The sequence below is a fragment of the Scomber japonicus genome, chromosome 7 (genome assembly GCF_027409825.1).
Source record: "Scomber japonicus isolate fScoJap1 chromosome 7, fScoJap1.pri, whole genome shotgun sequence".
NCBI classification, from domain to species: Eukaryota; Metazoa; Chordata; class Actinopteri; order Scombriformes; family Scombridae; genus Scomber; species Scomber japonicus.
The window spans coordinates 23,324,189-23,351,503 of record NC_070584.1 but is presented as its reverse complement, the minus strand read 5'-3'; the positions used below and the strand labels follow the sequence as shown (position 1 = coordinate 23,351,503).

The window sequence follows — 27,315 nt, the reverse complement described above, 5'->3', positions numbered from 1 at the left end:
ACATGATGGTGGTCATCAATCTTGTGGGGAAGAAGGACAAAATTTGATTGATTGACATGTTGAAAGTCAAAGGTTTTTATTATTGAAACTCTCATCAAATAACAGGAAGTTGAATTATGTGCAAGGGAACATAGAATAAATAACTAATCATACCTAAGAAACACATAAAAACAATTAAAAGACAATAAGGCAACAGCAGTTATAAAAGACCAGTGCTAAATATAATAAAGTACAATCAAGTGCCTGATAAAATCATAATAAATAATAAATAGATAGCTGATGTATAGACATGCAAAAATTGCAATATTATGCATTCAAGAGTCTTACGGCTTTTACGAAGAAGCTGTTGCACATTCTGGTTATTTTACAGTAAAAGGTCCCGAATGCGAACCATTAATCTTTAAGTATACATGAAGAAATTATTGAACTACTTTCTGAACAAATCTGTTATAAATGCAACAGTTCTCCATGCACAGGTCAGAGGCCGGGCTTGTACCAACTCCGAGGTTTTGTAGAAGTACTCCATCATCATCTGTCTCATCCTCGGATGCACAAGTAGACTTTATATTTTGCTAAACTAATCTCGACCTGCAGGAGGCAGCAAAGTGCCGCACAGCATCTAGTCTGCCGGAAATGGAAAAGAAAAAGAAGAAGTTACGTATTTAGACAGCGACCACGAGGATGTGTCCCTGTATATTTAAATAGAGTACTTTTATCGAGTATTTTGTCTTATAAAGGTCACAGAAGTTGTCGTCAAGCCCCGGAGAACCACATAAATCAGAGATGGGTGACTTCTCGTCGCTCGGGCTTTCAGACTGGCTGATTAAACAGTGTAAACAGCTAGGAATAAACAAACCCACTCCTGTCCAGGAACAGTGCATGCCAGCTATACTGGAAGGTAAGACAACCTGATAATCCTAACACCTTTCTAACACTAACACCTTTCTAACACTAACCCTATAACACCTGCAGGAGCTGCTCACCTGCACTGCAAAAAAAGGTTTTACAGGTTAATGCAGAACTTCATTGAAAAACCTCCACATTTAAAGCTAATTTCTGACCAGTGAAACTAAAATAAATGCAGTTGAAGGCTAAATTACAAAACAAACAAACTCAAATATATATAAAAAATAAATAGAACAAAGAAGAGACTGGAAAGTGAATATGGCTACAGTCAGAGTGCATGATTGTCCATGGATGTCAGAGATGAATGTACTAAATATTGAATATTAAACTAAGTATACATATACCAGCAGCAGATGTTACCCAAATATGATCGAAATATGAATCTGAATACAACATTTGTAATGGATAATGTAATAATTGAAAAAATAGAGTCCAGGTGAGCAGTCTTCTATGTCAAAAGCAAGAATTTTGATGCATTTTGTCGCATCAAAATTAGCAGAAGAACCTCAAGATGAAACATGTATAAAGTGGTGATCTTCAACGTTTATCCAACCTGGTAACAAGCAAGTCAATTAATTAATCTGGTTTCTTTGTGGAGTTTGGTGTGAAACAGAAATGGGTTCATTTGACGGGGGAGATTATCAATAATAACTTGATATGTGAAACACTTTGAATTTGCAGGACATGAGCCTTACTGAGCCAGTATTGATGAATGAAGGTATTGTGGTTTGTTTTGGGTTTTTTTGCTCAGGTCGGGACTGTATGGGCTGTGCCAAGACTGGAAGTGGGAAGACAGCTGCATTTGTGCTGCCAGTGCTGCAGAAACTCTCAGAGGACCCTTATGGCATCTTCTGTCTGGTGCTCACTCCCACCAGGTCAGTGCAAGATCCACGTTTAGTTTAATGTACTGAAAAATCTAGTGAAAGTACTTCAGCATGGACAAAAAGCCACTCATTTTTCTTTTAAGCTGCGTCTGTTGTTTAGTTGTTTTATTAATTAATGTTCTGGCTTGGTTCTGGTTTTATATTAACTTTGAGACCTGCTGCTTTGATTAGTGCAACTATATTCTCAACAACCCCAACAGCATACACAAACATTAGATTAACATTTCTCCCAGACACATAAAACAATCACTCTGATCTATTTGATCATAATATGGCTGCAGTATGGGCAAAATCTGTTTTTGAGGTAAATGACATTGTAAGAAACAGGCTGAGAGCGCTTTCTTTAATACTTCTGTGATGATGTGCTTGATGTCATGCAGGGAGCTGGCCTATCAGATCGCGGAGCAGTTTCGGGTCCTGGGGAAGCCTCTGGGTCTGCGAGACTGCATCATCGTTGGTGGAATGGGTAACTACATCAGTGCAGGCGGCAACATGACCAACATAGCTAGAAACTGAGAAACACATGAAGGGAGATGTTTCTGAAGACATTAGTCTGTTTTTTCAGTTAGATCTAAAAGTGAGATTACAACAGATAAGCAAGTGGGCCGTACAGTAACTCATAATGTCCACACAACAGTTTTTAGTTTTAAATTTAAAATGACAGAATGTATCAAAAAGTTTCATTTAATTGCGTTTGAACTCTGCATCTCCTGCATGCTGACATTTTCTCTGCTGTGTGACTGACAGACATGGTGAGTCAGGCGCTGGAGCTGTCCAACCAACCACATGTTGTCGTGGCGACGCCGGGTCGACTGGCCGATCACATCCGAAGCTCCAACACATTCAGCATGAGCAACATCAAGTTCTTGGTGAGTTCAGAAGCTCATCTGTGCTACTCTTTATGGATTTATGTTTATTCTAAGTATAGACTAAGTTGTACTTCTAATACTTTTATTGTGTAGTGATTATGCAATTTTTTATGTCAAAAAGATGGAAGACTGAGATCCATTTGTGTATCTTAATGCTGTTTTTTATTCTCATACACCTCAATGGAACTTTTTAATGTCTGTAACCATTAAACTGTCTTTCAAGTAGGTAATGAACATGACATTGCTAAGTTTGCAGGTTTTCTGCAAGTCCTGGAAAACTGATAGAATCATTTAAGATAAAAGCAAAATTTAGTGCTGAAATCAGAACTATGAATGCTTGAAAATGACTTTTTAAAGTAAAACATTGCTAAAAAGAGAGAGAGATATTTATAGAAGAGGTCTGATGTAATTCTTACTTTTCACTGATGAAATATAGGTCATGTTTGAACAATTGTATTCAGAAACTGAACAGTACTGTTGTTGATAACGTCTCTGTGTGTGTGCCAGATTATGGATGAGGCGGACAGGCTGTTAGAACAGGGCTGTACCGACTTCACCAAAGACCTGGAAGTGATTCTGGGGATTTTACCAGCCAAGCGACAGACGCTGCTGTTCAGTGCCACGCTCACCGACACGCTGCAGGAGCTGAAGACTGTTGCTATGAACAGACCTTTCTTCTGGGAGAGCAAGTCAGAGTGAGTGGTGGGGAAAAAGAACAGTCTGATGTACTTTTCTGTCACAGATGCATTCTGTCAGCGATAGATGAGTGTTATATATGAAACAGGAGCAGTAGTCATGCAGATGATTGGATCTTTCTTGTTCTGTGTTGTTTCCTTTTTTCAGTCTTTGTGTTTATGTCAAAAGTTCCTATATGGCTGAGATCTCTTTTTTTCTCTTTGTCGAGTTTGTGTTGTAAAGTTTGATTTGCCCTCCATGGTGATTTGTGTTGCCTCTTAATGTGAGCAGAAAAATGACAGATGCATCTCATATTAATCTAAGTTTAATGTGACTGCTTCACAGAGACTGTTGGGCAGGTGTCCACTTCATTATAAAACTTTAAATATGAAGGCAGTCTGATCTGATCATTACTGTAGATCATGAGGCACTCAAATCCTTCCTGCATGTTCCAAAAACCTATAACTGAGTCTGCTCCTGGATCCATCCCACCGTTATTGTTGCTGTTCTGTACAATGACCTCTGACCTCACTGGCAACAGAAAATCAAACATCCACATGAAACAGTGAAATGTCACGTTGTTGTCATCAGGACGCGTACGGTGGATGAGCTGGACCAGAGGTACATCCTCACTCCAGAGAAGGTGAAGGACGCCTACTTGGTCCACCTGATCCAGATGTTCACAGATGAGCACGATGACTGGTCCATCATGATCTTCACCAACACGTGCAAGTAAGAATTAAGCCTGCGTGGAACTAAAATGCACACATAATGTCAAGCACTTGTTATATGCTGCGACAAAAACCCTGTAAAGTTTAACGCTCAAATTTGATGCCGTAATTTGCGGTTTGGATGAACTTGTCCATTTCCTGAACATATTTTAGTTTTATAAGAGATCATCTCTTATATAATTTATTTGGTTGTGGCAGGTTCCCTGTGCGTTTTAATGTCACAACTGATTTTATACTTTTAAAATTTTATAAATAAATATTATTTATCACATAAAGTAATTTGTTTCTTGTTGTCTCCTTCACAGAAACTGTCAGATCCTCACTATGATGCTCAGGGAATTTAACTTTCCCACAATCTCCCTGCACTCAATGATGAAACAGGTGAGATTGCTCTGAACAGTACAACAACATACTAACTGAATGTCACAGCCGTAAATAGGACGCTTGAGTTCTGTTGTTGAGCAGGACACTATGTTGGATGAGTGAAAGCTGAAGGATGGCCTATATCATCATTTGTTTTAATGTAAAGTTTGAAGATAGAGAGAACAAGACTTTGCTTTCTGTGTGAGAAAAGAGATTTCTCCCAACATGGCGCCGTGTCCGTTATCACCAGTTCTCAGAGCTCTATATTGGAGATAATAACCATATTTATCTAATTAAAGGAACAAAGACATAAACGTGTAGTGAATTCAAGTCCCTTGTGTTAATATAAAAACGTCACTGTTAGGGATTAGAGCGGATTAAACCAGATGAATGGGTTTGCAGAAAGAATGAACGGCTGCTCTTTATCTTCTCCAGAAACAACGATTTGCAAACCTCGCCAAGTTCAAGGCCAGCGTCTATAAAATCCTGATTGCGACAGACGTGGCTGCAAGGTAAGAAGCTTTGCAGAGCTGTCACATTTTTCAAGAATGGTGGTCTTCATGTTTACCATTTTTAAAAAATTATTCTTATATCAAAATCATCTGTCAATTCTTCCCAAAGTAGTAGCGGTGTAAAAGCACACATATTACTGTAGATAGTAGAGTGCAGGCAGGCTGTGATCACATTGTTTTGACTTTGTCTCTTGTGTGTTTCTGACTCACAGAGGTTTGGATATTCCAACCGTCCAGGTCGTCATCAACCACAACACCCCGGGCCTGCCCAAGATCTACATCCACAGAGTCGGCCGAACTGCTAGAGCAGGTACTTCTAAATCTTTAAATAAGTTAAGCAGGTGATAAAATCAGAAACACCGACATCATCCTCATTTCATTGATGACTTTCTCCTGCAGGAAGGAACGGAGTGTCCATCACACTGGTGACACAGTACGACATCCACCTGGTCCACGCCATCGAGGAACAGACTCGTAAGTCGCTTGGTTATAAAGACTGAAGGATGTTTTACACAGGAACATTTACTGAAGCTCAATACAGGAGAACAGAGATTCGAGAACAAGTGAAACACTGCAGTGCTACTCAAATCTGCTGTCTACTTCTGGACAATAGTATTTAAAACCTTTACTAAATAATGTTATTATTCACACACAAATATCTCTATTGGTTATTCAACCACAAATGAAACACTATACTGACTAACATTAACTGAAGCTATCCATTCTACGAGGAGACAAGTCTGACCGTCTGCACAAAACACAGCACATCTCTGCCTGACCTTGGTTGCCATAGGAGACATCCAGTCTTATCAAGACAGCTGCATATCCCAGCCAACCTCAGTAGACACAGAGATGAATCACTCTGAAAGACACAAGTTATGATCTTCTGCTTTCATGATAGAAAATGACTAGTTAACAAAATCTGGGAATAGAAATATCTCCCCTACAATAAATATAGAACATAAGTAACAATCTTGATATGGATCCCATATTTTGTTGTTTTAAAGACTTGACATGATACATAATAAGCAGGATATTTTACAGATGAAAATCAGCTTGTCAGCTATGTAAAGGTGACAATGTTTCAAAATGACCTCAAAACTAGTTGAACTTTCTGTTAAGCAATTTCTTGTTACTCATCAGTCATCATATATGCAATAAGCTCTTATCAGATGATACAGAGGTGTGGCTCTACTAACAGGAACCAGAGAAAGCTGTAAAAAGTCCTCAGCACAGCAGTTTCTACTTCAGCCTGTGTGTCACAACAAGCTGGTCTGTTGTGTTTCTACAGAGACCAAACTGAAGGAATATCCTGTGGTGGAGAAGGAAGTCCTCAAGATCCTCACCCAGGTCAACGTGACCAGACGGAAGTGTGAAATAGTAAGGATTCCTCTTTTCAGTCATTCTCTCACCTTTTGGTAGTTGAGTCCCCAAGAGTTTTTTTTTAATGTGTCTGGTGTGGTTTAAGTACTCATGATGGTGATTCAAACTAGTAGTTCAAAAACATATATCATTATTTTGCACGTCTGGCTGCATGAAATTCTAAATCTGTAAATACTTTTCAGATCCTGTAGATGTTTTCAGACAGCAAATCATAAGGTTATCTTGTTAAAATGATGGTAACCTCTTTTCTGTTGTAGAAACTCGAGTCAACAGACTTTGATGAGAAAAAGGAGACCAACAAGAGGAAACAGATGATTCTGGAAGGGAAGGCAAGTACATGTCTTTAATAGACCATTTGGTAAAGTCAAGTTTCATGTGAATGCTTCTAAAATCAAAGTATGGTAATCGCTTCATTTTTCAGGTCCTGTAGATTCCTGTTATTTCTTACAAAGAAACTCAATTCATATTAAGGTTTTTGAAAAGGACAACATACATTTGTATTTATTATAGGAGAAAAATAGTGTTTCCAATTTATGGATCCTAATTAATTGTTAGTATAACTCCTAGATAAATTGAACTTGATTGTTTGGATATTTTAGTCCATATGTCCAGTAGATGTTGAGATAGTTGGTAGCTGGTGGGTCTAGGGAACGAGTCAGGGGATCATTAAAGTTTTAAGGATTCAACTTTTGAAAACAATGAATATCTGAACAAAATTTCTTGGCAGTCATGCTGCAGTTGTTGAAATATTCCAGTCTGGACTAAAGTGATGTACACATTTATGGACAGTGCCTTCCTTATAGTTCTGCTGCTTGCATGACTAATAAAAAAAATTTGTCCAGGGGAAACATGAAATTCAATGTATGTGGATGTAACTCTGCAGTTTTTCCTATAATTAATACCAAATTTCAGGTGTTTAAAATACAGCATTGACTCAGGTTCTTCTTATTCTTTGTATGTCAGTGTGGTACCAAAGCACCTGGTCTCAAAATCTACCGCCTACAAATATGAGAAATAGCAAAAGGCAGATGTGGTACCTGTCTGTGAGTTTGAGACTTTGGTTAATGAATTGCCTGTTGTTTCAGGACCCGGACCTGGAGGCCAAGAGGAAGGCAGAGCTGGAGAAGATCAAGAGCCAAAAGAAGAAGTTCAAAGAGAAAATCCAGGAGAGCATTCAGAGGCAGAAAAGTGGACAGCTGAAAAAGAAAATGATGAAGAGAAAACTAAAGAAACAGAAAAAGGCAGAACAGGCAACATCGTGAAACTGTTGTGGTTTGACTCATGTACATACAACTTTTATTACTGTGCAATATGATATTTTCATTTTTGTGAGCATCTGCAAATAAACATGGAATGGATTTCATGTCAGAAAAACAACTGCTCAACTTGGACAGCCTTTATTGATTCAGTTTTACAAGGGAGTCACTGAATTGTGATCATCCCTTCACTGCAAATAAGACTCTTTGTTTCAAATAGGTATTTACATCACATTGAGATCTCTAGTCCATTAATTTAATCTGCTTTTGACATAGAGAATCAAAGAGTTTGGATGCAAACTGACTTGGTTCTTCAATGATCACTGCACATGAAGCAATTCATTGTGGCTCAGAAGATGGAAAAGAAAAAACAACACCAAAGCAATATTACGGCAGCAGGTTTGTTTTTTTTTAAAGCTATAACATGTTACGATTTCAGTGGAACTGGTTGATATGAGAAACCATTAAATCACAAAATGAGAGGTTTGCACATTGTCAACAAAACAACTTCTAAATCAGTTAAACATGGCGTCGTCTACTCACAACATGATTGTCACATGTCTGCTGAAATGAAGAGCAGGTGATAACAGTGGAGTACATTCTTACTGTATTCAGAAAGCATCTTTTCTGGAAGAGACTCTTGGTTACAAAACTACAATCCCTCGGACAGTTTGAGGATAAGAAAATCTCTAATGAAGAAAGGAACAGCGTCCGCCTCATTCCTGTTGTCAGCAAGTTGCTACAAAAAATTTATTTGAGTAAAACTACACAAAATGGCTAAACACCCAACAGAACAAAACAACATGATGCACAAAGCAGCAAATCTGACAAAAAGCAAAAAACAAGTTTGGATCAACTCAAGGGTCACTTTCGATCACGACTCGCACAAGTTCTGCAGGAAAAAGGATTTTAGGATCCACATAAACCCAGAGAGGAACTCCACGAGAAATACATAACGCAGGCAAAACAGCTTTGCACAAATCAAAAGTCCACAGAAGGAAAAGAAACTCTACCAGCCTCCACTTGTTTTACTCCAGAGAAGGAAGGTGGCTTTTTAAAAAAAAAAAATTAAACATTAAGCCCATCCTGACTTCATTACCTGGCCTGATTTATATAAAAAATAAAATATAACAAATCCTTTCCTGTGGGTTTGTTGAGCCCTCTGATATTCAGAAGGTTTTTTTTATTATATGCTGGTAGTTTGTTTTTGTTTTTTTAACTACATTCATGCTTGTGCTGCAGCTGTTAAACTGAAGGTGATTGGTTATAGGCACTGATTCAGGTTGTTCATTCACTTTTCATTTACCTCCCTGTCATCATCCGATCAGCACTGATGGCACTTCCGCTATGATGACGTGTCGGCATATTTAATCCACACAAGAACCGAGGCTCTTTCAGATTAAGCAGGTTTTTTAAAATTGTGGGGTGTGTGATAGTTTTGACACATTTCCTTTGTGTATGTCTTAAATTTTTCAATCACCTGATTATCTTTGGATTTGTAGATTTTGGTCACTGCTCATGTATTTCATACTTTGTGTGGCTGGGTAATGTGACCACCACTCTGGCTATTGCAAGTGAAGTCACAAAATTATGTAACGTGTGAAATGACACTGGATTCTTGACTACATTATAAGTGTGGGGACTGACAAGTCCTCAAGCCACACTGTTCGCCTCTCAATTCTAAACCCTGGTACTGACCTAGACTCTGTTTTCCAGGTGCGGAAACTCTCATATCCCTTTCTTCCTTAGCCACCTTCCTTTTCTACTCCTTACCTGTGGTGGATTGATTGCCACAACCGCTTGTAAGCCTCAACTATTATCCTCATTTTACTCTCGTTTGGTTTCTTTCACTTCAAGCAGGGATTTGTGTGATGAATGTGGACAGTTCACAATCCTTCTCAGAAACCACTCGACGCAAAGCATTCAAGCGCCTTCCAATCTAAGCTTACAGAGTGCTTTTTTTTTTTTTTTTTTTTTGTAAAGAAAAGACATCTGGTCACGAAGCACAGCGGACACTGTTCGTCATCAAACCTCTGCTTTCTATAAGATTAAAAATAGGAAAAGCCTTCACTGAAACACAAATGACATTGAGTTGAATATTCAATGCTGGTCATGTTTGATAGTTTCGATGACTTTTTTGCAATTTTGTGCTCTGTGGTAAGAAAGGTACTTCAGAGAAGAATAACTGTCCCATGATGATCGCGATATCAGTGGGATTCGCGTGTCATGCCTTGAACAAACAGTCTGAAATCCTCGTGCCACTCCACCACTGACGTGTGGTCAGAAACCACCCCATTAAAGACCCTGTGAATGAGCCAGTGGTTCCCAAGGCAAATGAAAGGTATTTCAATTCAAGGCTCTTTAATAGTTTAAAAGTCAGTCTTAAGCACAGAAACCGTGTTTTTATTTCCTCTCCGAGAGGGTTCATCGACTGCTGCTTCCTTCAGAGGCTGCTGAGGTTCTTGGGCCCAGTAGATGATTGTTGGTGCCACTTTCCTCCCATGATAAACCTAATTCAGAACAGTTCAGGACATCCTACAGGTTGAGCAACCAACAGACTTTTGGGATAAGGATTTCGCATTGCCTTTTTCGATGGCTTTCCGTCAGCACGCCACCTGCAGGTACAAACAGGTGGCGAGGAACGAGTTCTTCAAATTCAGCCGGAAAGCTTCCATCCTCATCTGAAGACAACTTTGAAGCCTTTCCTGGAGGCTGTGGGGTGAAGGGTGTGGGTTGGAATTATTTAGTTGGGAGTTGAGCCTCATTTGGATTCCCATGAAGAGACCGTTGAGATCTCCCCTCTGTTTCCCTCGGCAGTTCGACCACACGCCGCCATCTTCTCGACTTCCCTCCTCACTTTGCACGGGCATCGGTCCCTGCCACTCACTTGTTCACTCGGCCTCTCTTGCCATCTCCCTGCCCGTCTGTTCGTGCTCTCTTCTTCTTCTACCCTCTTATTTCTCTCGCTGGTCATTGGTTTGGTTTCGCTATCCCGTCGCTTTCACTCGGTGGTGCTTCGGATGTAGCAGAGGAAAACAGGTATCCATTTTATGTTTTTATTATTTCCCAGATTAAAAAGCTGATGAACTAAGCTCAGCTCAAGCCTAGCTCCCTTCTTCAAGCAACCTGCAAGACACAAAACAGGGCTTATAGCATTTGTCCACAACACATGGAGATGATTACAAAATGCTGGTAGAAGTCGTCACAGCTTTGTTACTTTGCTTCCCGACAAATGTGATTGGTTTCAATAACCTGTTAAGTGAAACATGAAACACTTGTTACTGCAGTCAATACGTCATGGTTCAAATACTTACGCTCTAGTACTGTGACAGGCCAGTCACTCCACCATGTTGGTATGCACGTTCACCCTGGTAAGTCGAGTCCTGGGACAAAGCCACGTCGATTTGGGACTTGAACTCATCGCCCAGGTAGCTGTCCTGGAGAGTCAGAGGACAGAAACATCTTTACAAAACACATCTTCAAACACTCGAGCTCAAGGCCCCTTAAGCTTTTTAAATTTCAACCTTTCAGTTTTCACTGGTTTGTTTAATTCAAATATGAACCTGAAAAATAAATCTTACAAGACCTATCAATTCAGTAGCCTAATAAATTCAGGACACGTGGCTTAAGACATTTCTACTGGAGATATTCAAAATAATAAATCAGATAATATCAATCATGAATATGAAATGATTCAACTTCTTGCTCTGGGTGACGGTGTTGTTACCTGGGATAGCTCGGGCTGGGAAAGGCCAGGCTGGCTCATCTGAGAAGGCTGGCTCATGGAGATGTAGCCCTGAGTCAGCGGCCCCTGTGAGAAGGACTGGGAGGCCCCATCCTGGCTGACTTGGCTGCTCTGTCCGTTACCCTGACCGGGACCCTGGTTTGCAGAGCCGCGGGCCCTCTGTCGCCCACCGCGCCCAGGTTTACCCTTCATTGCTCCACGGCCTATATGACCAAAAAAAATAAAAAAAAATATCAGAACCAAAGTCAAAACTGGACAACTGCTGGTAACAGTCAGCGGTTCAGTGGGATATCTCAGTATTGTACCTGCAGCTGGGCCGTTGGTCTGGCCGAGGTAGCTGGGCGGAGGCATTGGGGGCATCACCAAGTTGAAGGGTATGGGGATATTCATAGCTGCCATGTGACCGGGGCCCGCCCCAATCATCCCAATCTGGTCATGAGTTTGAAAGTACATGTTGGACGGACGTCCTGCTGGAAGAAAACAAATAGATCAAGAATCCTGTTAGATTTGTATTGAGAAAACAAAACCAGGCCCACCAGTACTACTGGACTGTGGTGCGCCAGTTGGTGAAAGAGTTTCTCTTTAGTTAAAATCTAGAAGTAATTGCTAGTAATAAGAAGCTTCATCAGTTCAATCAATAAGGAAAATGGAAGGTAACCATAACTTGTAATAGATGTAGTGTGAAATCTTTACTTTACAGACAGAAACCTCTGCTTAAGGTAACTTGGGTTTAAAAATGTTTTAAATAAATACCAGCATTGCTGCGGTCGTAGGCGGAACCAGGGATGAGGGCCTCACGGGCATCGTACATCGCAGTGCTCATAAAACGGCCCCCCTAAAAAAGACAAAACACCAGACAGTTGTCATTTAGTGGTTATCAGATAGTACTACACAGATTCATATCTTACTTCATGTGGCTAGATGGTAACAGATCTTTAACAGCAGCGTTACATACACATAACATCTTTGCAATAATCTGGAACAGAGGTTTTACTCACAGGGTTGATGGTGTTGACCAGCTTGCGCGGTTTGCTGAACTGCATGAGGCTCTCTCTCAGGTTGTTGAGGGGTCCCTCCACGAGGACCTTCTGCTCCTTGTAGTTGTTGAGCAGGTTGTTCCACAGCGGCTGCTTGGACAGGGCCTTGGGGTTCCCCACAATGATCACACCATACCTTTAAACACCACACACAAAACGGCAATAATAAGATCTTTCACATTATTCTGATGACGTTTGTACAATAAAAAAAATCCTGAGGAAAAATAGTTTTCTATATGTATACAGATTGGATCCTCTGTATGTGACTGGGATTAGTGACACTAATTGTTATGATTAATACTTAGTTTCTACAGGGAAATCAAAGCAGCTCTTTTTTTGTGAATTTGATCAACTGTGATGACTGTTCTGAGGTTTTTACTTGGCTCTGGTCAGCGCCACGTTGAGACGACGAGGGTCATTCAAGAAGCCGATGCCTTGGTGTTCATTGGCACGAACGCAAGACAGGATGATGAAGTCCTTCTCTCTGCCCTGGAAGGCATCCACGCTGGCAATTTCCACCTGCTACATTAGGACAAAAGGGAAAATCGCACAGTAAACACAACGAAGGAGCAGATTTTCTCAAGTGTCACTTCTTTCTTTTAAACAAACAAAAAAACTATTAAGGTGTGTCAGGTACCTGATAGAGTTTGGTGTGCAGGGAGCCGCTGAACTGCATGTACTGGACCAGGTAGGAGCGCTGACCCTCGTACGGGGTGATGATGCCAATCTGGTCAGGCTTGGCTCCCGCTTTCAGCAGCCTTGTGGTGATTTTCTCTACGTTTGCAGCCTCCGTCCTAAAAAACATCAGTATTACTTTAAAATGTTACACCTCAGGAAACTCTGTATTAACCTTTCAAAGCAAAGTATTGCAGCAAGATGTTTCAAAGCCTCGCTTCACCATAACGTTTCATTTTCAGTCTGAAGTTTAATTCAGCCATATGAGTTGCAATACCAATAGTTGCCCAACAGATGTTGCCATTTGACTTTATCAAATGCAGTGAGCCATTTTCAATGCAAGGGCATAAGAAAGCTTTGTTTCCGCCATCACTATGTGATACTCTTCTGTTAAATATGGAAATCCTGTCTATGGTGCCTTGACCTTACACAAACAGCAAAATAAGAATATGAATGAATTTACTTGCTAAAGTTGTAAATACATACACAGAGAGATTTGTTTAGGTGATGTTGACTCAACTTTTACTGCAAAGTTAAATAAAAACTTCCCTTAAAGCCACCAGACACTTGATGTATAACTATTCCAATGCATTACTATACATCAAATGTACTGTGCCAGTTGAAGTAAAATCAAATACAAACTTTATGAAAGCCTTTATGAAAATAAATGTAATATTTTGTCAAATTTAATTGTGATCTGATTTGCAGAAAATCGCCCTCTCAGTGTCCTGTGGAGGTGATTATTGGTGTAACTGGATGTCAGTGGATTACTGGAGGGATTTATCCACTATTAAAATCATAACTGGTGGCTGATTTAGCCCACCATGTTGGTTTTGAAGTCCTACAGCATAGTCTGGTGTCCTGCTTCATGAAAACTGCACACCATAAGCAGTTACCTGTTGAGGTAGGAGGTTCCAGAGCTGGCAATCTCCTCCTGGCCTTGAGTCACATAGAAGAACATGGGTTTGTCTGGCTGTGGCCACTGGAAGTCAAAGCCCTTCTTGATGCGGTCAGCTGGGGACAACAGGAAGGTTTCATGATGTGTTTAGTCTTTGGAATTCGTAGATGATTTTATCTGTTAATGTTCCAGCCACAGTGAAAATGCACCCCCCCCCCCCCCCCGCCCTCCGTCAAACCATACAATCTTAAATCTTGACAAACCTGCAGTGACGCCATTCTGCAGGGAGCCTTCATAGAAGATGTTGGAGGGGAAGGCACTGAGAGCTGGGTGCATACGGTACTGGACCTGCAGACGGATTGGCCGGATCCCCAGAACCACCAGGCGTTCAAACAGGGACTGAGACAGACCTGCCTTGGCCGCCTTCTTACACATCACCACAGGACCCAACTGGCAGTGGTCACCCACCAGGATGAGCTGGGAGGAGAAAGATGAGGCACACGAGTATGACAAGTGTGTTGATAAAACAGCACAGTACAACAAGTTGTTTGTTTCTGGAGGTTCACCACAAAATGTTTTACCAACTGTTATATATACTGTTAGCTGCACATTTTAAGTCAAAGTTCTGAGAAGTACCAGTTGTATATGTCCCCCTGTTTTCTTATTTCTATGCTATTATTTGCATTCCTTGTTTATTGTTGCAGTGCCTTGGTGTGCACATTCAAAATCCATCAAAAAAAGGTAAAAAAAACATTATTTCACTGTTGTGGTGAAAATAAAAACAAAAACATATTTCATTTATATCAAACTGGGCAACATTTACTACCTATTGCATCTATCCAGCTATGGGGATGATGATGAGCTGTCATGTTTTTGTACCTGCTTAGCTCCCAGCACCACAGGCACCATACACTCAGGCTCAGTGGCCTGGGTGCTCTCATCAATCAGGATGGAGCGGAACTGCATCTTGGCCAGACGAGGGTCTCCAGCACCAACGCAGGTACAGCAGATCACATCAGCATTCTGGACGAGAGAGAGAGACAATTTACTATACTAAAACAGAAGAGGGAGCCATGGTGCGGTGGTAAAACACATGTCTACTGTGATTGTGATTACAACTTATCATCCTCTCGGGAGGGGGGAAGGAGGGGATATCTTTCTATAATGAGCTTACTAAATCAGATCTCTAGCGTTTTCTTAAAAAAACCCCATAAAAAACAGATGAGAACAAAACCACAAAGCTTCTATTTATCATGACACTGTACAGAGATGATCATAGCACTTGGTTATGTGGAAAACTGTCATAATTCATTTTGACTTTTTGTCTGAAACTACTTTAAATTCCATACATTTTTGCTAATCTTTCAATAATTGTCCTTAATGTCATGAGTTTTCCAGGCCTAGATAATTACATTTTGAAAGTCCATGACTATACCAGGTTTTCCAAGACTCTGGGAACTAGGGGGTGTGCGATATATATTGTCTACAATATCTTAATTGTTGTTTTAATGATGTGTAAACTGACATTATCAGGTATGTCCCTCGCTTTGCAAAAAACATTCAAAAACAGCCGTGAGCGTCCATGCATTCACTGCCGCTTGCCTAAACGGATCTACAAGCCATTAACATTACCAACTATTTATTCATGTTATTAAGATGTGCTACATCGGGATAGGTGCTGTTATCAGGATATGAATGACCTATATTGCAATATGAAATGGTGGTCATATCACCCAGCGCCCTAACCCTAACCCTATCCCTGTTCTATACTAAGCTTACTAACTCAGATCTGTACTGTAAAAACAGATGAGAACAAAACAACAAGAAAAACCAAGATTCCCAATCAATAACCCTTGTAGTTATCCTGACACACTCTATATAGATGATCATAGCGCTTGGTTATATAGAACATTTTGAACATAACTCATTTTGATAGCTTGGCTGAAATGATTTCTTTAAGGGCACAAGTAATGCCTGAGAGGATAGCAACCACCATTGCAAGTTCACCACTCACTACACCACTACGACAGGAAACCATTTTTAAAAAGTGTTAAGTTTGAGCCATTTTGTTTCAGACGCTTTGAGGCTCCTCCTCACCATGAGCAGCTCCCTCTCAGCGGTGCGTTTTAGGGTCCTGTAGCGCTTCTCATCGGCAGACGACAGCTCGCCAGTCTCATCCTTCAGCTGCTGTAGTTTCTGAAGCTCCGGCATGCTAAAGGAGACACCACACACACACACACACATCAGGGTGACTACAGTAGTTACATACTGCTATGATGATCTGTGATGCAGTGTCTGAAATACATGCTTCATGTGGTCTATGGTTTAGAAAAATTAACGTTTCAGGTTCAGATCCCGGACTGGAGAAAGTGAATGAGAGACAGCATCCTCTAATGGTGGACATGCCTGTTTGTAAATGGGTGGCTGTAATAGTAAAAGTAAAAGTTTTCAACACTGCTGGAGACAAAATGTGTTTGGGTATGAAGTTTCCCAGCATTCCTCTGACCTGTCCATGTTACTGATCTGGTTGTGCAGGGCCAGGAACGACACAGGTGACTCAATGGCCTCCCTGCTCTTAGCACACAGCCTGACCACCTTCAGACCAGTCTTGTCAATCTTCTCAGTCAACTGGTCCACAGCGATGTTACTGGGAGCACACACCAGAACTGGCCTGTAGGACAACACACAGACAGAATGATTTTGAGAAATTAGTTTTAATGTTATATTAAGTGTGATTCCAATTACTATAAATGTAGTAGAAGTATTTGCAAAACTAATTTTTGTCTTACCCATTGCCCTGACGGGACAGGTGGTAGACGATAGTGGCAGAAGTAACAGTTTTCCCAGTGCCAGGAGGACCCTGGATCAGACTGAGAGGCCTCTGCAGCACCGTCTTCACAGCGTACACCTGAACACACAAGCAACAAAAAACAGGATTCAGCTGATCTGAACTGAAAATGGCACAGCTCAGCAAAACTTTGAGAGAGAGAGAGAACGCATTCAAAGCACATGAGCTCTACTCAGTCTACATGCAATAAGGATGATGGGAGGGTCAAATCCCACAAGGGCACTCATACCTTTTCATGCAATGATTTGTTATTTACTGTGGTAGCAGTAGACAATGAACAACAAAATAACAAGAATTACAATGTTTAGTGAGGTCTGACCTGTGAGTGATTGAGGTCAGGCAGGCCCTGGGCGGTGAAGCGCTTGGGCAGCTGGCACTTGATGGTGACATCTTCCACTTCATGACCCAGCAGTTTGTGGTAAATGTAGCCAGACACAGAGGTCTCATCCACTGCAAAGGTCTTCAGGGCGCTCTGCATCCTGCAACACATGCATAAACAGGGTTTCCACATACATTCATTTATTTATGGCGGCCCGCCAGAAATTGATTTTCTATTTTTTAGAGCTGCGCACCCCACTCTTGCATGCAGTCTTTCTGATTTACTCCCAAAGAGACACATTTAAAATTGGAATATGTTTCTATTCTTTTCTTGCAGCAAATCATAACAAGATCCAATACATGTCTGCAACAGCTACCACCATAAATAGAATCTGACTCTGTGGAAAACACTGATAAATGTAAGTCATCATGACTGCCAGCCAATGATGCAGCTGGGAACAAAGTATTAAGTACTTAAAATGAAAAATGACATTGGGGTTTACAGCAGGTACTGGAATGTCTTTCATTAAAATGTAATTGTATCTAATGAGGAATAAATGGCTGTTTGATGAGTGGAGCAACAGAGTTGTCCCCTCAAGGGCAGCATGTTCTGGGCCAGCGGGTAATGCCTAACATACCACAGAAGACTTTAAAAAGACTCTGACTTACAAGATTTAAAAGATTAAAGTCTGACACCCACTCACATCTAAAGACAATGTGTCACAACTTTGCAGACTGGGGATCTTGCAAGGTCGCTATTTTCAAGGCTACAACTGGATTCCTTTTAAGATGATTTAGCATCCAGCTGCTGGCGGAAAAACTGTTGAACAACATGAGCGGAAAGAGAAGCAGCTTTTGGCCACAGTGGTGTGCACTGGTTCGTTCTGAAAAACCAGCCAAAAAGAAGAAGAAGAAAAAAAGAAGACACTGCAGAATGTGGACACGACCCTGGTTGAGAGAACGGGGACAAGAAGTATGTGCCTCCCCAACTTACCGCCATGTTTCCTGTCTACCGGCTTTGTTGCTTCCTGTTTGTTACTGGAGAGAGCGCAGCTAGTGGTTGTAGACAATGTTCCCATCACTGAACTTCACTATTTGCATGAGTCAAAACTAAAAACTTCAGATAATATTAAACATGTTTGATTTGATCAGAACATCAAGATGTAAATGAGACTTCAGACTGCTCAGGCTGAGTTTTATGACCACCTCACAACAAACAATTGGGAGTGTGCCACAACTCTAGCAAAGCTTTCACGACTTTATTCCAACATTGGAAATTTGTCTGCAACTGTAAAATCACTTAAAAAGTCGTTTGGAGTGAGGCCGGCATTAGCTGATGTTTACAGTGACCTTGTTATAAAAAGAAAGCCACAGGTTTAGATCCCTGACCTACAATGTTCAGTGAAGCATAACCACAGACCAGAACTACACAGCGACCTAACATTTTATAAACAAATTAAAATGTTAAAATGAAATTGACTTAAAAAAAAAAAAAAAAAAAAAAAAAATCAGAGAAGCCGTGAATACAGCTGTATAAGGGAAGAAAGTTACAATTTGCTGCTTCCTGTTTTGGCAAAGTGTAATTCAAGGCCTACATTTGTAAAGCAAGAAAGCCTTCAGTTATTAACATCACTTTGAATAGTAGTGAAATTAATATTTTCAGTGTTATTCAAGATCTGAAGTACAAGGTGTAAAGGATCGTTAATCATAATTGTTGTAGGTTTGTTTTATTATGGCCAATAAAGCATAAATTGGAGGGATTATTCTTGCTGTAGTAGTATGCGTGGCCGGATTATATATTCATCTGGGCTAAACAACAAGTTTTATTCAAATCAACATCTTTGAAGAAGCTCATTATCAAAAAACTGGCTGAAAGCACTCCTTTCCATTTACATGGAAACATTTGTATTCTCATGTGACCAAAACTGGAATTATTACTTTACAAATTAGAGACATGGCAGATAATCACAAAATAATCCAACACTAAATATCACTATATATGTATGTTTACATTTCTTTATAGTGTTCACAGGAGGTAAAGCGAGAGGGAAAAAACCTCTTTGCATCCTGAAATGGTGACTAATAGCAAGATTTAGGAGAAGTAAAATTCAATGTTCCCATCCAATCGAAATTAAAGAGATGTGCAGCCTACCTGTCAAAGGAAGTCGACTTCCACACAAAGTCCACCTGGAAGTTGTGGGGGATTTCTACAGGTGCTCCAACACTGCTCCGCAACTCAATGGCAATTTCATCACCATAGTCTTTAAACGCAGGGTGTTAAGGAAATCCAGGATTATGGTTTCTAATGTTATATTAGTATTTTATAGTTAAACTTTACACTGCCATCTCAATGTGAGTGTGCCAGTGTAAAAACCCAGGCTGGAAGACACCGCAATGCAGATGATAAATATGTAACTCTAACCGTGAAAAGGATACTGTCAGGGACTTTGATGACATGGCCGATGCCCTTCCACAGTGGGGCCAGGTCCCCCTTGTACCGCAGGCAGATCTCATCACCCTGCATCAGCCGCATATCTGAGATTGGTGAAAGCACAGAAGTTAGAATCCGTTTTATGCTGGAAGTGACCCACAAATAAACTAAGGATGATGGAATTTAGTAATGACCAAAAATGATACAGCATGGTGCATTGATGGAACAGCACAAAACCTCACTACAAAACTGAGGCAAAAACAAAAACCAAGCACACATGCCACCAAAAGATGCAAGGTGGGAGGAGGTCGCGTGCAATTCTGAAGTCTGATGGGGCATGGGGAGGGGCTCTATTGGCACCACAGAACCACTGGGAGGAAGTGAAGCTTAGAGAATTACCACCTGAATCCGTCTTGGGCAGTGTGAAATAGGCAATCCTCTTTTTATTCAGCCCCAGGTCCCACCTAACTGTTATATTGTCTTGGGTCTGCAAAAGGAAAATAAAAAAAATAAATATAACCAACTAATAATGAAGGCGGTTAAAAAGTATAATATAAAATCACCTTAACAATATTTTTGTAATCCTGAAGGTGCCATTAAAAAAATTTCAAAACAAGATTAATTAAAATGCTCAGCTCAACATCACAAAACATCATGGTGTGTTCCACTTTTTACACATCCAATGTGACAGCAAGAATAACAAAACCCTTAAAAGTAGGCTACACGTGACACCACATAATAGATTAATGGATTTCTGAACAGGTCTTTATGACATCTGAAATTAACTCCACACATATGACCATGAAATCCACTGAATATAACCACCAGCCTCTGAGCTACACATTTATACAGCAGCAAAGGCTGGAAACAAGAATTATTACTCAATCGTGGTGCTAAGGTACCTGGGACTCCTTAAGCTTCTTGTCATAGTCAGCCTCTAGTTTGACCAATGGGCCAAAGATGTTTTGGTACTGGTAGGCGTCCTCATAGCGCAGCAGCACATGCTGGGGTTCCTCATCCACGCCGGGTTTCTCCAGGTCTTCTAAGGTGGCGCTGGGGTTGTCCTGGGAGGAAACATAATGACAGTATCTGTTAACACGAGATTCACCACATCGCATACGGCAGATTTATTTTAAACTGGTGGGGCAACAGGTGGATAAGAGTCCTCTGTAAGAAGCTGTGACTTAAAGCCCTTTAAACTGTGCTGGCAGCTTAATGATTGTAACCATCTAGTCACAACATTGTTATAGGTATAGCCTCCTAGCATGTCAGATACACACCTTCCAGAGTTCCTCCAACTTGTTGATCTGCTGGGCGGTGATCTGACGCGCCCGGAGCTGCTCCTGCTCTGATGGGATCTTCACCAGCCAGGACAGAAAACAGCGGTCCTGGATCAGTGGTTGCCACTGGGAGCTGTCCCAGTTGATGTCCTTCAGGCTACTCTGGCTGGCACAGGGCTGCCTGCACAGAGATTCAAGGATCAGAGATACAGAAACATAGCTCATGTTCAGGTGAAGTCTGGAGTTTCAGAGTAATCAGACTAGTAGATGTTTAAAAAGGACATAAAACTGATTTCTCACAATCCATGTGGACGTGAAAAGTGTTCAATAAATCTTTCTCCTGCACCAGTTGAAGTTGTGTGGACTTTAGCAGGGAGTTCCCCAGCAACACCTGCCAGCCAAATACCTGACCACACTTCACTACCAGTGAGGTGACATTTTGGAAGGGGGTAATATAACAGGATAATGACTAAATGTGATGAATGGGATATGCAAGCTTCTCTGCTTCTACCAAGCTTATGACAGATGTGATTCATCAGTATAGGTGCAGGTCAAACCAAACAAGAAATTGCAGAACAGAAATGACAAAGGTATGTTTGAGGTAGTTAATCAGTAGTTTCACAATGTTTGTTAACCAAACTGAGTCTACTGTCCAACTGTAAAATGTCCCACTTAGTACATATTTTCATCCCGATTCTTCAATCACCAGATTTTCATAGACATTTATCAAAAATCATTTAAACAGTCAAAAACTGGTGTTATTATTGCCCTTAAAAATACAGTTTCTGTGTACCTGCCAAGCTCTAGTTTTTAGTTTACCCCGCAGCTTTCCAGTTTTGGAGCAGGGGTAGCAGTAAAAAAACATTTCGACATCTGTATGAAATTATTTTAATAAAAGATGTTTTGATTATTTAGCTACTACTGAGAAGGGAGCCTTTGTTTTATTGCTATGAATCTCCCTCAGTGTGTTACTTTTCACACTTTGCTGACTATTTAACATCTGGTCACATGACAACTCATCTGGTGTGAGGGCTGAAACCTGAGCAACTTATAGGAAATAAACTTCAGCATGAACTTCCTGTTTCTCAACAGGTATTTGCATATTTAGATTTCAGTTCATGCTCCAGAGCATCTTATGATGACTGAGTACGTAGAAGTTCAATACCACCCTCCAGGGCACAAAATTTGCACCAGCCACACAGATTTGCTTCACTCACCAACTAAAAAAAACCCCATATGGTATTCAATTTACTGGCTGGTAAAATTTTAACATTCAGTAGCCATTTTGCAGGCAGACAAAAAAGTAAGTTTCTCTGTCTCTCAAGGACACCCTTGACACGACATACTGAATTTGTGAACACTGGTTACAGGCCACACAAGTCCACTGCTGACTCTTACCTGCAGAGAAGCACCACCACAGAATCGGCCTTGGCTGGGATGAAGCCCAGGAGGAAGACATTGCGGCAGCCACAGTTGTAACACTCCAGCACTGTCTCGCACAGCGGTCCATCTTTATGCAGCGTCACTTCTTTGCATTTGGCCCTCACCAAGTGGTTTACAATGTGGCTGTAAGTCAGAAGGCGGGAGTCAAACAACTGATAAAATAATCCAAAACACTTTCATCTCTGTGACATTTATCCTGGTAGCACTGCTGCAGAGGTGTAGTTACCGTTTGTGTAATTATTTCAATATTTAATTATTTCAAACCAACATTGTAATTCAGCATCACCTGTCTGGCAAAAACTGGCGTATTGAGACAATGTTGACAATGTTTAATGGCAGTCATATCGTACAACTTTAAAACTGTACTGAAAGTGGGCTTTTCCATTTTGTGTCAGCCTTTATAGTTTTTTGTATTTATTTTTTAAAGATTTTTTTCCAGCATAGACACCTTTATTGACAGTAATGAGACAGGAAATCATTACTGAGAGAGGGGGGTGTGACATGCAGCAAAGGTCAGCCTGCCGGGACTCGAACCTGGGTCTGCTGCGTACGTGGCATGCGCTCTTAACCGCTCAACCACCTGTGCGCCCAGCCTTAATAGTTTTAATGGTCTTATGCTTTTACATGAGGTAATCTGATAAAGATAAGTTGACTACACACCTGCCAGATGTATTGCCACGTCCATTGCAGAACCACTTCTTGCTGGTATTGCAGTACACCACACACGCTGGATCATGGATACCACAGTAGCTGAAAAACAACGACTTATAACATAAATATAAACAGCATCTGAATTTCTGCAGTATGTAGTCAAACATACTGCATTAACTCAGCACTGTGTTGACAAAAGTAAAACCAAACCAAACTGACAACTGACTGAATTACAAGAGAAGAAGAAAAGAAGTACATTCACAGTTTTAAGTGCTACTCTTCGCAGTTAAAAAAGTCAACTGTCAAAAAGTCAACTGTTTGTCCAAAAAAAAAAAAGATTTTAAACTTTATTTATAGCTTTTGATGTTCAACATCTTACAAAGAACATTTATTCAAAATGTTCAAAACTTTACATGAAACTTCACAACTAATTTATATCTACAAATTTTGACTTTTAGCTTTCTTTTCACAAACACTCCCAGACATGTTTAGGAAGTCTGTGCAAGACTAAACAACACATCCCACGGCTGGGAAACAAAATTCACATTTGAAGTACAGTAATAACATGTCACACACTTTTTTCGTAACAAATTAAACCTTTACCTTGTAAAACTTCTCCACAAGCAACAGGTGACCATTTTCCACATGTGTACATTATTATTAAGTGCTCAAAGGAATGTAAATTATGAATGTTGTGGCCTATTTTCTGTTGGGTAGAATGATGGGTTCAAAATTTCAAGTCTATCTTAAACCAACAATCGGTGCCCTGAAAAAGGTTTTCCCCACTGTAACCATTCTTCCTGTTCATAATGGCAATGCAAAGTGTACTGGCATACTGTGCACAGTATGTTCAATTTTGTGCAAACATGCATTTAATAGTTTATCTGAAAGTTATATGAGGCTTCAGCAGTGTGAGTTAGTCAAATGAAGTGAATATGTCACAATCAAAGTCTATTTAAGCAGTAAATCCCCTCATTGTTTTTCCCTGTTGAGCTGTGGTGGAAGTATAGTGACAGAAAAAGAGACACTGCTAAATATCCACTTGACTTGTAATTTTGAGTTTTGCATTAGCTTCAGATTAATTTTAAATACATTTCCTCGTTTTTTGTTTAGAATTAGGATTCCTAAAATGTGTATGATGAATCAAATAAGCACCATTAATTCAGTAGTGTGTAATCAGTAAAGGCACTTGCTGTGTGCGCGCCTCACACATGTTGCTCCCTGTCAGTGTACCTGCAAGCGTGCACAGGCAGATCTTTGGTGTAGTACGTGTCTTCTTCATCCTCCTCGAAATTGAGCTCGGCCAACAGCTGACTGGCTTTAGCCACAGAGTCGTCCACCCCGCCGTTGTGAAGTCCCTCATCAGGACCATTTACCTGCAGCAACAACACGAGCTTTAGCATAAACACAGCATGAACAGTGTGTGTGCTACCGACTTAGCAGCTAGCAGGTAGGAAACACAGGGCGGAATAGCCTAACAGTGGTAAGTTTAGCTTGTCAGAGCGACTAACTCGTATATCTGGTGGTTAAAGTTACACCTGTTAGTCTGTGCATCTTCGTATAGCTCAACACAAACGTTGCTAAGATCACTAACATTACTTTAGGAGTTAGGTTAGCATGTAGGCGGACTAGCTGCGAGCTAACATGAAGCTAACATCAGATGCTAGCTAGTGGACCGCGCTTTGCTGCGAGGCTCCGGGGAGACTGAGATCTACTGCAGACCTGTCCGTCCAGCTGGCTCTGAGTGTGGCCTTGAGTCTGCGTCTGGCTCGGGAGGGTGAAGTCGGTGAAGTCGTACTCGGAGCCCTGAGTGTCGGCTCCGAGCAGCTCTGCTTCCTCGGTGTCCAGGAAGGTGAGGGTCTGGGAGCTCGGCCCGTACGCCTCCACACTCATCTCGACTCAACTTTCGCTTTACTGAGCTGGTTTCCGGTGTTCGTCCTACAAGATGGCTACAAATCCACACAGTACGTGCTTATCGATGTTTGCTTTTTGAAGGCGGCGCCGAGAGTCTGGATTTGAACCCAAACAACAACAACAGAAAGAATTCGGTACCGAACAAGAAGCTCGAGGAAGCTCCAGCAGGTCCAACAGACACTGTGACGGACTTCCAGCGCCACTCGACGTGTGACGTGTGACGTAAGGCGCTGTTGAGCAGAAAGAGAGAAGCAGTGGAGGAAGTCTCACTCTGACAATATCTTCAGAACTTAAATTACTCGAGAAAGTTAAATGCTTTTAAATATGAATGGATAGATCATGTTCTTGATGGTAGAACATGGAACACTATATTTACTCTCCCATACAAATATATATTACCGAACAAAATCAAATATTTTTTTATTCAAAATCATACATCGATTCTATTATTTCCAAATGTATTCCCAATGTAGATGAGAAAAGCTCTTTTTTAATATTAATGTAGAATCCTTAGAACTTGTTTTTGTTCAATGTATATATGCGACTATTTTTTGGACTGACTTTTAAGTGGATCTTAAAACATATCTCAAGAAGGACATCACTCTAAGAACATGATTTGTTACTTATATTCAACAATCCTAATTTTTCCAGCAATGAACAATTCGTCATTAATTTGCTCATTATTTAACCCAAATTCTACATTCATAAAATGAAATTCTTAAAGAAATTACCATCCTATTCGACCTTTAAACAAACTGACCTAAACATTTATTTTCAAACCCTACTGAATCTAACAACCTGTAATAAAAAAAATAACCTAAACTGAATAACTGAAAAACTGAAAATGAAAATATACATCTGTCATAATGTTTTCAGTGTTGGGGAGTAACTAGTTACAAGTAACAGCGTTATGCAGTTCAAAATAATCTCCCAGTACCTCCCACTCCCACTAAAAAAAAGAGTGGAGGTGTCCTTAATCCCAGGAACATTGCACACATGAATATAACCTCAGGAACTTCTGTATTGCACATTTATATACTGCAGATTTACTTACACAGATTGTTTACAGTATTTTATTTTTATTTTTAATTTTTATATCATTTATTTTATCACTTTTACCTTTACGCTGCTATATTATGATTACAAAGGGGTTATACCTTTAAGATTTTGCTTGATTGAGTTTTTCCCTCATTTTTTAATATTTAATATGTTACTGAAAAAATAGATTGCCCTTTTGAATTCTTTCAAAATCAATATTTTTTATATTTTGTAAATAAATCATGACAAGGGAAAATTAAAAATGGACAAAGAAACTCTGAAACTGTAAAGGACAGGAAAAGTAAAAAAAAACCCGTCTTCATAATGGAGACACTCCACTGGTGATGAATCTGATGGAAATGGATTTAAACTTGGGTGGTATCTACTTTTGGTCTATACTTTATGTGGGTGTTCTTCTTTACTTATTTATTTTTAAATGTATTATTATGTTTATTTATTTATTTATTTGTCTCTCTTTTTGTCTGACTGTGTGTTACCATCCATTAGTCAACTGTTGGTGTTGTGATGTTAAACTGTAAAAATTAGTATGAAGCAAAACACTAATGGCTGTATTGTAAAATCTCTGGCTACCAATAAAAATCTAAATTACACATAAAAGAAAATACCCATCAGATTTTTTTCCCATCACTCTATTTATAGAAAGCATCATTTAGAGTTAACTCACTGTGGACATGTGCAGTAATCCTGCCATCTGCCAACAGACTGTTTAATGTGCTGAAGTAATGTCTGTGGTTTTATTTTTAGACTGATTCAGATTTCTATTCATGAAACCATCCAGCATTACATAAAATACAATGAAAAGCTGTTGAAATATATAAAAGTAAGCAGTGCAGGGATTAAGCGAGAGATGTGAAATGTCCAGTTTGATGACAGATCAATTTAGCTATTACAGAAACAGCTTTTGTGCCTGCTGGTGGACGTTTTAAAGTCTTTATCTTAGGGTCCAGGGTGGGAGGGTCGGAGATGTTTGCATAAACTCAGAATAAATTACTTGACGGAAAAATATTGCAATTTCCAGTGGCGGAAAGTAACTAAGTACATCTAGTCAAGTAGGCTACAGATTAAACTACCAGCAATCTATAAAATGAAAATAATGAAAATGCATCCACATAATAATAATAATAATAATGATAATAATAATAGTCTGATAATATAAATGAAGCAATATAATAATAGTCTGCATTGTTTGATACTCATAGTTTTGATATTCGATGTATATTTTGATTTATTTAATTTACTTTCACCAGAGTAAAACCTTGATTGTGGGACTTTTACTTGCAGTGAGGTCTTTTACATTGTGGTATTGCTACTATCACTTAAGTAAAAGATCTGAATGTTTCCACTAGTGTTGTTTCTGAGTGTACTGTTCTTGTCTCACTTTGCAACCAGAAAAGAGTGTAAAAGGTTTGCCATACCACCTTTTCTGGATATACCATG

The 27,315-nt window shown here is 40.1% G+C and overlaps 2 protein-coding genes across 3 annotated transcripts; one reads left to right on the top strand and one right to left on the bottom strand.

Moving 5' to 3' along the window:
- Nucleotides 1-676: 676 nt before the first annotated feature.
- Nucleotides 677-7,700, top strand: ddx49 (DEAD (Asp-Glu-Ala-Asp) box polypeptide 49). Its single transcript, XM_053322066.1, has 13 exons — nucleotides 677-898; nucleotides 1,658-1,781; nucleotides 2,171-2,256; nucleotides 2,538-2,659; nucleotides 3,167-3,354; nucleotides 3,926-4,066; nucleotides 4,371-4,446; nucleotides 4,864-4,940; nucleotides 5,153-5,250; nucleotides 5,340-5,414; nucleotides 6,232-6,320; nucleotides 6,581-6,652; nucleotides 7,409-7,700. The coding sequence occupies exons 1-13, from the start codon at nucleotides 784-786 to the stop codon at nucleotides 7,583-7,585; spliced, it is 1,440 nt and encodes a 479-aa protein (XP_053178041.1). The 5' UTR covers nucleotides 677-783; the 3' UTR covers nucleotides 7,586-7,700.
- Nucleotides 7,701-7,704: 4 nt separating this feature from the next.
- On the bottom strand, nucleotides 7,705-25,010 carry LOC128361558 (regulator of nonsense transcripts 1-like). 2 transcript variants are annotated; one of them, XM_053322058.1, is made up of 24 exons: nucleotides 24,628-25,010; nucleotides 24,139-24,281; nucleotides 22,915-23,004; nucleotides 22,210-22,377; nucleotides 20,812-20,992; nucleotides 20,434-20,595; nucleotides 19,931-20,018; nucleotides 19,537-19,635; nucleotides 19,253-19,361; nucleotides 17,102-17,261; nucleotides 16,724-16,842; nucleotides 16,441-16,605; nucleotides 16,032-16,146; nucleotides 14,814-14,957; nucleotides 14,198-14,411; nucleotides 13,933-14,050; nucleotides 12,999-13,155; nucleotides 12,741-12,883; nucleotides 12,323-12,497; nucleotides 12,078-12,159; nucleotides 11,630-11,794; nucleotides 11,307-11,527; nucleotides 10,894-11,016; nucleotides 7,705-10,705 (listed from the first exon to the last, which is right to left on the bottom strand). In XM_053322058.1, exons 1-23 carry the CDS (start codon nucleotides 24,796-24,798, stop codon nucleotides 10,897-10,899), a joined length of 3,309 nt encoding a protein of 1,102 aa, XP_053178033.1. In that variant the 5' UTR covers nucleotides 24,799-25,010; the 3' UTR covers nucleotides 7,705-10,705; nucleotides 10,894-10,896. The 2 variants fall into 2 exon arrangements, with proteins under 2 accessions (XP_053178033.1, XP_053178034.1); XM_053322059.1 differs by having other exon boundaries at nucleotides 11,630-11,791.
- Between the last annotated feature and the right edge of the window lie 2,305 nt (nucleotides 25,011-27,315).